General features: G+C 40.2%; 1 protein-coding gene across 3 annotated transcripts; it reads right to left on the bottom strand.

Moving 5' to 3' along the window:
* Window positions 1-1153: 1153 nt before the first annotated feature.
* LOC104599490 (uncharacterized) lies at window positions 1154-5102 on the bottom strand. Of its 3 annotated transcripts, XM_088887057.1 has the most exons (7): window positions 4156-5102; window positions 3951-4061; window positions 2565-3245; window positions 2332-2469; window positions 2166-2231; window positions 1989-2078; window positions 1154-1892 (listed from the first exon to the last, which is right to left on the bottom strand). In XM_088887057.1, exons 3-7 carry the CDS (start codon window positions 2565-2567, stop codon window positions 1809-1811), a joined length of 381 nt encoding a protein of 126 aa, XP_088743183.1. In that variant the 5' UTR covers window positions 2568-3245; window positions 3951-4061; window positions 4156-5102; the 3' UTR covers window positions 1154-1808. The 3 variants fall into 3 exon arrangements, with proteins under 3 accessions (XP_088743183.1, XP_019053654.1, XP_019053656.1); XM_019198109.2 differs by having other exon boundaries at window positions 2565-4061; XM_019198111.2 differs by lacking the exon at window positions 2565-3245.
* Window positions 5103-7477: the final 2375 nt, after the last annotated feature.

Genomic DNA, 7477 nt, shown 5'->3' with positions numbered 1-7477 from the left:
CCCCCTCCAGGACCATTTCTAGGAATTGGCCAAATCGCCCGGAGGCCGATCCGATGGGTGTTGAGGGGTGCGATGGCCAGAAGATCCACTCCCCCCCCTTCTGCTACTCACCCACCGAGCATCCCGACACCTTCCGATTGCCCATTGCCGGATGGCCCAGCCCGACGGTGGGAAATGATGGTTCTACAAAAGCGTCATTTCCCACCATCAGCCTTCCCCATTCGCCCGAGCCGTCTCTGCCTCATCTGGGTATTTATAGGGGACTTCCCCCCACCCCTTGGTGGTGGTTCCGCCGCCCGACTACCCCTGCGCTCCCCCTCCTGGACCGTTTCTAGGAATTGGCCGAATTGCATGGAGATCGATCCAACGAGTGTGGAGGGGTGTGATGGCCACCAAACCCACTCCCCCCTACTGCCACTCACCCACCGAGCATCCCAACACCTTCTGATCACCCATTGGCCCGATGGCCAGGCCCAATGATGTTTCTACAGAAGCATCATTTCCCACTGTCAGCCTTCCCCGTTGGCCCGAGCCATATCCGCCTCATCTGGGTACTTATAAGGGACCCCCTCCCCCCATGGATCTTGCATATGCATCATGGAGGCTGTTGTTTAAGAAACTATAGGCTTCGATACTGCAGTCCACGAATTCACCACTAGTAGCTGCCAATGTGAGTCCTCAGATAAAGGTATTAAAACCTTATCGCACGTCAATATTTCGTCGGGCTTCAACCATTGATAGTGAACATCGTTGCAAGCATTCGATAAATACACATGCATTACAAACAAATAGCATTGAGATTATATCACAAAATGAATCACAAGCATATGGATTTCAGTCACATTGCAATCAACAACCCATACCGATGTCATCGAAGACACATAACATATGTTCATGGTGTCGGTGTTTCTTGCCTTCAGCAAAATCCCATACGAATCAATGATCTACACACACATCAAATTAGCTACATTGACAATTAGCCTTGTATGACAAGCAACACTCCCCTAAACCAAAATGATACCTCATCATGCACCAATGCTTTCGGGTCGAAGAGGGGCAACAGACAATCCGGGATCAAAAACACAATACCATCAGTCCATACCAATTGATCACTGCCATAACCATTAATCAACCTCATTACAATACAAACAAATTGTAGTTTAAAGCAAATCACTTAAATAGACACAATCTACTAAACAGTCATGTGCACTTCCCCTTTCTTCAAGAACTGTTTCACAACTTCAAGGTCCTCCTTTGGGACCAAGTTCTTCATCTTAAAAGAATTCCACAATGCACGTGCATCCACTGACTGCAACAAATGTTCATTTTATAAACTAATAAGAAAGTCAAATCAAACCAAAACAATCCTACAAATAACCCCAAGACAACACCAACAGTTATCATTTCACCTTCGCCTTCACTTCTCTTTTGGACCTTGCAGCAATAGCAAACTCTTTCGCTACTTGCCCTTGCTGCCCAGGAGCTTGAAAGGGCGACACCACCATGCTACTTCGCTTTTCTTCTCTCCTTGCCCGAGGAAACTTACAAATTTAAGTTTCGGAAATGAAGGGCGAGCCATTAAGAATCTCGCAGGATGGGGCAGCAATGCTAGTCCTTTCGAGAGATTGTTCTACCCCCGTGGTGCCACATGCAACTCCAGCAAGTAAGTCTACACCATAATCATCATCGTCCGGCAAGTAGTTTGCCTAACCTTCATGCCCATCACTACATGGTGCTGCAACAGGGTCTAGCCCATTATTTCTCATCATTCTGTGAAGCTTATTAACTTCATCACGAAGTTCCACGTTCTACTTTCTTGTCGAGTTATACTCTTCGGCCTCCGTACAGAGAATTTGATATTCCATGGATTCCATGCAAGATTTGCAAAATTCCTGAAAAATCAAGTTAGAAGCAATTTAACAAATCTCAACATTAGTAGTAAGTTAACTTGTATATAACTCAAAACATGTATGATACGCTAATCATACCTTTTGCCCAGGCCAACGCCACCCATGATCAACATCTTCTCCATTATAAAAAGGTTCCCCACCCATACCATGGCCCCCTCGGTCCACAAACTACATATCAACACCAATGGTTAATAACTACCATGTACTTAGATCACATAGAGGATTCCACTATAAAGAAAAAAAATTAACACTTACACAGCCCTCCGACCGAACATCCACTAAGGCCATCTCCTCGCTAGTAGGGTTCAAACCCTCAATAACCTATAATAAGTTTATAAATCTATATGAGATCTTCAGTTTCCACCAAAACTAAATAAATAAAAACTACAAACACCCCAAGTAGAGGAGCAGAAGTGAGAACCGTTTCCACCCTAGCTTTCTTCAAAAAATCGGCCCTCTTCGACTTCCACTGATACCCCATATTCCCGCACTTAAACAAATGAGGAATAGCATCAGGAACTGAAGGACTGAATAATGTTGTGTGCTCGTAAAACCATGCCTACAAAAAAGAAATCAGCCAATAAATGATCATCAATTGTATGAGAATAACATAAAGAATAAATAAAAAAAAAATTGAATGTCATACACACTAACCATCAACACTATGCTGCATCCAAATAGACAACCGCTATACGAGGATGAGCCTCTGTTCGATCCAGCACCACAACTAGAAACAACCTAATCAAGACCACCGACCAAGAATTGATGTACACATTTACCCTAGGCATAATCACTGATACGTTGTAAATCGTCAAGTATCCAGCCCAGAAGGAGCTCACCCTCGAACTGCCTTGGGGAAACAACACACAACCGAACAAGAACAGAATAAACAACTTTACCACCTCCTCAACATACTCCTTACAATCTAATCATACAATCTTCTTTAGTCTACGCCACCCAAGATCCAGCTCTATAGAGGCAGAGTGATTTTGATCAAAGCTAAAAGATCTTGGTAACAATCCACTACCAACAACACCTTCCGATAGGGAAACTGTACTACTTGAGAGGCCAAGACCCCTTATCAGGGCAACATCAGCCTCACTAAATTGCACAGTCCTTCCACCAACTATAAAACAATGCCTAGTCGAGTCCCACAATTTCACTAAATAACTTAATAGGGAAGTGTCTACAATCACCTGTGGCAAATCCAAAAAGTGTCCAAAGGGAGTCTCTTGGAGCCTTCTCTTGTGCTCCAAACTTAGAGACAAACTCTAAAGCATCTCCCTAAACCGTTTCGAGGAGCACCTAGTCCCAACTTTGTCACCTAACATTTTTCTGTCGGGAATTTAACTGCCTATTGTTAGCACAAGTAACAAAAAAAAAATAGTACCATTTAAATTTCATATATAAAAAATGACAAAACTCAATTAGCACTAGGGGTGATCATTTCAGCCCGACCCGAAAATTCTGGGCTTTAGCCTGGGTTTTGTGTTCAGGCCCGACCCAGGCCCAGGCCCACATTAGACCCACAAATTTTCAGGCCAGGCTTGGGCTAAGCTCGGTCCGCATATATTTAAACTTATACATTTTGTGTATAATGTATACATATGTATACATGTTATTTTACATTATATTATATATTTTATATATAAATATTATAAAATGACATGTATAATTTATATTATATTAATGTATAAAATAAGTTTATATGCATTTTATGTCATTTAATATATAGATATGTAATGTTTTATATATGGGTGACATTAGCTCGGAATCAGGCCCGACCCAACTCGGACCTGTATAGACCTGGGCTAGGGCTTATGTTTCAGGCCCAGAACCCTGGGTCAGTCCGGACCTAGGCCTAAGCTATAGCCCTTATCAGAAGTGCAAAGCCCAGTCTGGGCCCGGCCTGTCCCGGCCCATGATCAGCAATTAGCACTTAGCAAAACCAAGAAATCATCAAAACCAAAATCAATGAATTGTGCAGAATGTAGACACAGCTAGATGCTTACCGCACTCAAAGCACTAGAAAACACGTACCTCCGGTGATGAGAGATGAAGCTCCGAAGCTCCGGTGATTAACAACTATGAAAAATGGGGAAAACGCTGTAGCTCCGACAATGAGAGATGAACCTCCGGTGATTAACGACTCTGAGAAACGGAGATTAACGACAATGAGAAATGGAGAAGAGGGTGAATGCTGTAATTTCAAAATGGGGAAGAAGAGGATGGAAAGATATTGTACCTTTCGGCTTCGAGAAACAGTGAAGAGGGTGAAACTGCTGCATTCGGTTCAAATGAGGAAGAATGGTAACTTTGAGGAAGAAGAAGACGATGCTGGGTCGGTTCTTCAAGGAAGAAAATGTTTTGCCTGGGGTGAGTTGACTGAAGACAACGGAGACGCCGCTGCTGCGTTCGTTATAATGAGGAATGGGGTGACGCTGTTGCGTTCGGTTCAAATGAGGAAGAAGGGGGTGAGAAAGAAGACGACGGGGATGCCACTAGTGTGTTCAGTTCGAATGAAGACTACTGTGTTCGGTTCGAATGAAGAAGAGAAGAAGATTACCGTTAGGATATAAAGGGTAGATCGAAAGTTTCACTTATCTGACGTGGTGGGCGGGGTGGGGGGAGCCGAAATAAATTTTACATTTATTAGGTGAGGCTGGAATTGAATCGGGTTTTCATACATTATGCGCCCCCAATAAATTATTTATGTTTCCCTCTGTTTTTCTATTTTAATTACCAAAAAAAAAGGCCATGGCATGAACAGCACATGACTCGACAAGAATTCACATATGCGCCCCCACAAGTGCCAAGGACAAGATCCATTTTTAGTTCTTCGGAATTCGGAAGGCTAATAGTGTTGGGGTTGTGTCTTATTTTACAATTGATAAATTAATTCTAATATAATAGTTGGTGTAGTTTCTCTTAAGAGATTTTACACATAAAAGTTTTTTTTGTATGTAGGGTTACAATTTTTTTAAATAGGTGTGAGACAAAAATACAAAGTGTTCTTAGTGTGAGAGTGTAAAGGGTTGGTTTGGGCTATAAACCACAAAGCACTTGTATTGTTTCTCAGTTTTTTTTTCGTAGTGAATAGCAGGTTTCATCTCTCCCATAGACGTAAGCAATAAGGCCGAACCACGTAAACCTTTGTATTCTTTGTGGTGCTTACTTTTTATTTGTTTAGATTTCATCATTTTTATTGCTATTAAGTTTTTTGTAATTACTATTTCAAATACCTTGTGATTTTATACTGTGATGATTATTGTAAGGCCCCAACAAATAATTACTACAAGTGAAAAACATTTGAACCCATATGCTTTGTTCCTCTACACCCAACTCAGTTCTCACTCATTGGATCTGAATACGTTTTGTACTCAATCCACCCGATTGTTGTTGTGGATGGATCATGGAACACAAATACACACAGCTTATTCACTGGTCTCTTCGTGTTTGGCAGAGTCGTAAACAACAGTTGAACTCTTGACAATTATAAGGGGCCTACAAAAGCTACAATGCATGGGCCATGGAAATGCTATTTTGTTATACGATGCCAAATACCCTCTTCTGAATCTAAAAGGGAACCGACAGAAACATCAGTTGGGAATTGTAAGCTAAACTCAGGAAGTCATATGCTAGTTACACTAACCCCCTTTCGTTCTTCCTTTCTTCTTTTTTGAAAATTGTAAAAAGGGGCATCAAATGTATCCTTGATGTTTTTAGTGATCAGATCGAATTTGAATTAGGGTATATTCGAATTGATCCAATATTATTAAGAATTGATCTGATCAGATCTCATAGGTATGGATTTGAATTTGAATCCAATGAAGTAGTCGGATTTTCGGATCTAATCCAATCCAATTTAAATTTCTTAAAATATTAATAAATTATTAAAAAAATAAAATATAATAATTAAAAATAAATAAACAAAAAAATACAAGTATCTTTTCAACTATTTTCATTATATATATATTTACAAAAATGCAATCCGATAAAGGTGATCCAAATCCGATCTTATTTCTGATCGGATCAGAAACTATGATCCGATCCAAAGATCTGAACAGAAAGAAATCCAAATCCGATAGAATATGATCGGATTGGACCAGAATCCGATCCATTTGCACTCTACCAATAGAGATCGGCTTCTATCAAGGCAAATCTGTGCTCACACCATTCTAACTACCTTTTGCAATTTGGGGAATATCTCCCCATGAAATAAAGCACACAAGTAGGGTCTCAATGCAAGACAGTAAAAGCTGCCCAAATGGGCTTTGCCCCAACTGAAGCCGAACTCCTACCAATAATGCTTGCTTATGCTTATGCAATAATGCAGTTGGATCCGAATCCAATAAAATGTACTCAATGCACGCTTGCAATGTTCTGTGAGATCGGTATGAGGCGCGCTATGTAAAGAATAGATTCGATTTCCATGGAAAGAGCCTATTATTCAATACATCATTTGAATGCCATTGCATTTGAAGATCCCGAATTGGACTCAGATTCTATTGGACTCTGATTTAATCTCACTCGGCTTTGATCCGATTTGAATGGGATCTGATTTATTCTTCATTTCCTAATGTCAATTTACTTTCATAGTTAATCTGTTGGAAAAATTAATGTTTTAAATCGTTATTGACCCAAATAATTGAACCGTTTAACCCGAGAGCCACCTATAATTCCGTTTCCACGTACCTTATGATCCAATGTTTAAGAAAAAAATATTAAACAGATCAACAAACTGCCGATTCCATTGGTTCAACCGTTAGACTGTTCGAACTAGACTACAAACCACTGAAGCATTTTGTTAGAAGCAGATCCGATCTCAGGTCTCTGGTGATCAACAACAAACATTTACATCTCCTTCAGGTCTTCTAGTTTGAACATTGAACAATCAAAACCCTTCGTATATATATATGGATTTCATTTAATACTAATAGCGTATACGTACGCTTAAGGCGTTCAGCTATGTTTGGCTAAGGAAAAAGTAGGAATTAAAAGAAAGGAAAGGAAGGAAACTTTTACAAATCTTATACAAGTAACCCTTCATTTCCCTTCCTTTTCCTACTCTTTCCTTCAAACCAAGCATAGCAGTGTAGGAGATCTGGATTTCAAAATGAAAGCCAACTAATTTTTTTATTGTAGGGGTGAAGGTGGGCCAATTTGGTAGGAAGTCAGCTCAAAATGCAAATCTAGAAAATCAAGAAGGCAATTAATACCTAAATGGACCCAAAGAAATCAGATTAGAGTAATCACTTTAAATGGACCAAAGAGAGGAAACTGGTGTTGTGCATACCTTTGCAAAAGCTTATCTGATTTCACAATACTTTTCCGTTTTCATTGGCAATCTATCTGATTTCAAAAGCTGTTGTGTTTTGGGTGTTCTTTCCTTTTAGGGGGTGTTCTTTTTTTGAATTTTGAGAGAGGGAAAGTTGGTCAATGGGATTTTGACTTTTATTGACCAAGAATCCCATATTTTTTGTTTTTTTTTTCCGATTTATGTGGGGACCAGAGAAAATGTATTTTCTTGGGTATCACTTATCCGGGTAAGTGATACCCCAAATCCT

Source organism: Nelumbo nucifera, chromosome 1 (genome assembly GCF_055504915.1).
Source record: "Nelumbo nucifera cultivar China Antique chromosome 1, China Antique-T2T, whole genome shotgun sequence".
In the NCBI taxonomy this organism is placed as follows: Eukaryota; Viridiplantae; Streptophyta; class Magnoliopsida; order Proteales; family Nelumbonaceae; genus Nelumbo; species Nelumbo nucifera.
Note: the sequence above shows the minus strand (reverse complement) of the source record. Positions and strands in the feature narration are given on the sequence as shown.

Coding starts and splice junctions, on each gene's coding strand:
- LOC104599490 (XM_019198109.2), bottom strand. Junction 2,232..2,331: donor AGAAAGCTAGGGTGGAAACG/GTTCTCACTTCT, acceptor AACTTATTATAG/GTTATTGAGGGTTTGAACCC. Junction 2,079..2,165: donor ATGTTCGGTCGGAGGGCTGT/GTAAGTGTTAAT, acceptor GTTGATATGTAG/TTTGTGGACCGAGGGGGCCA.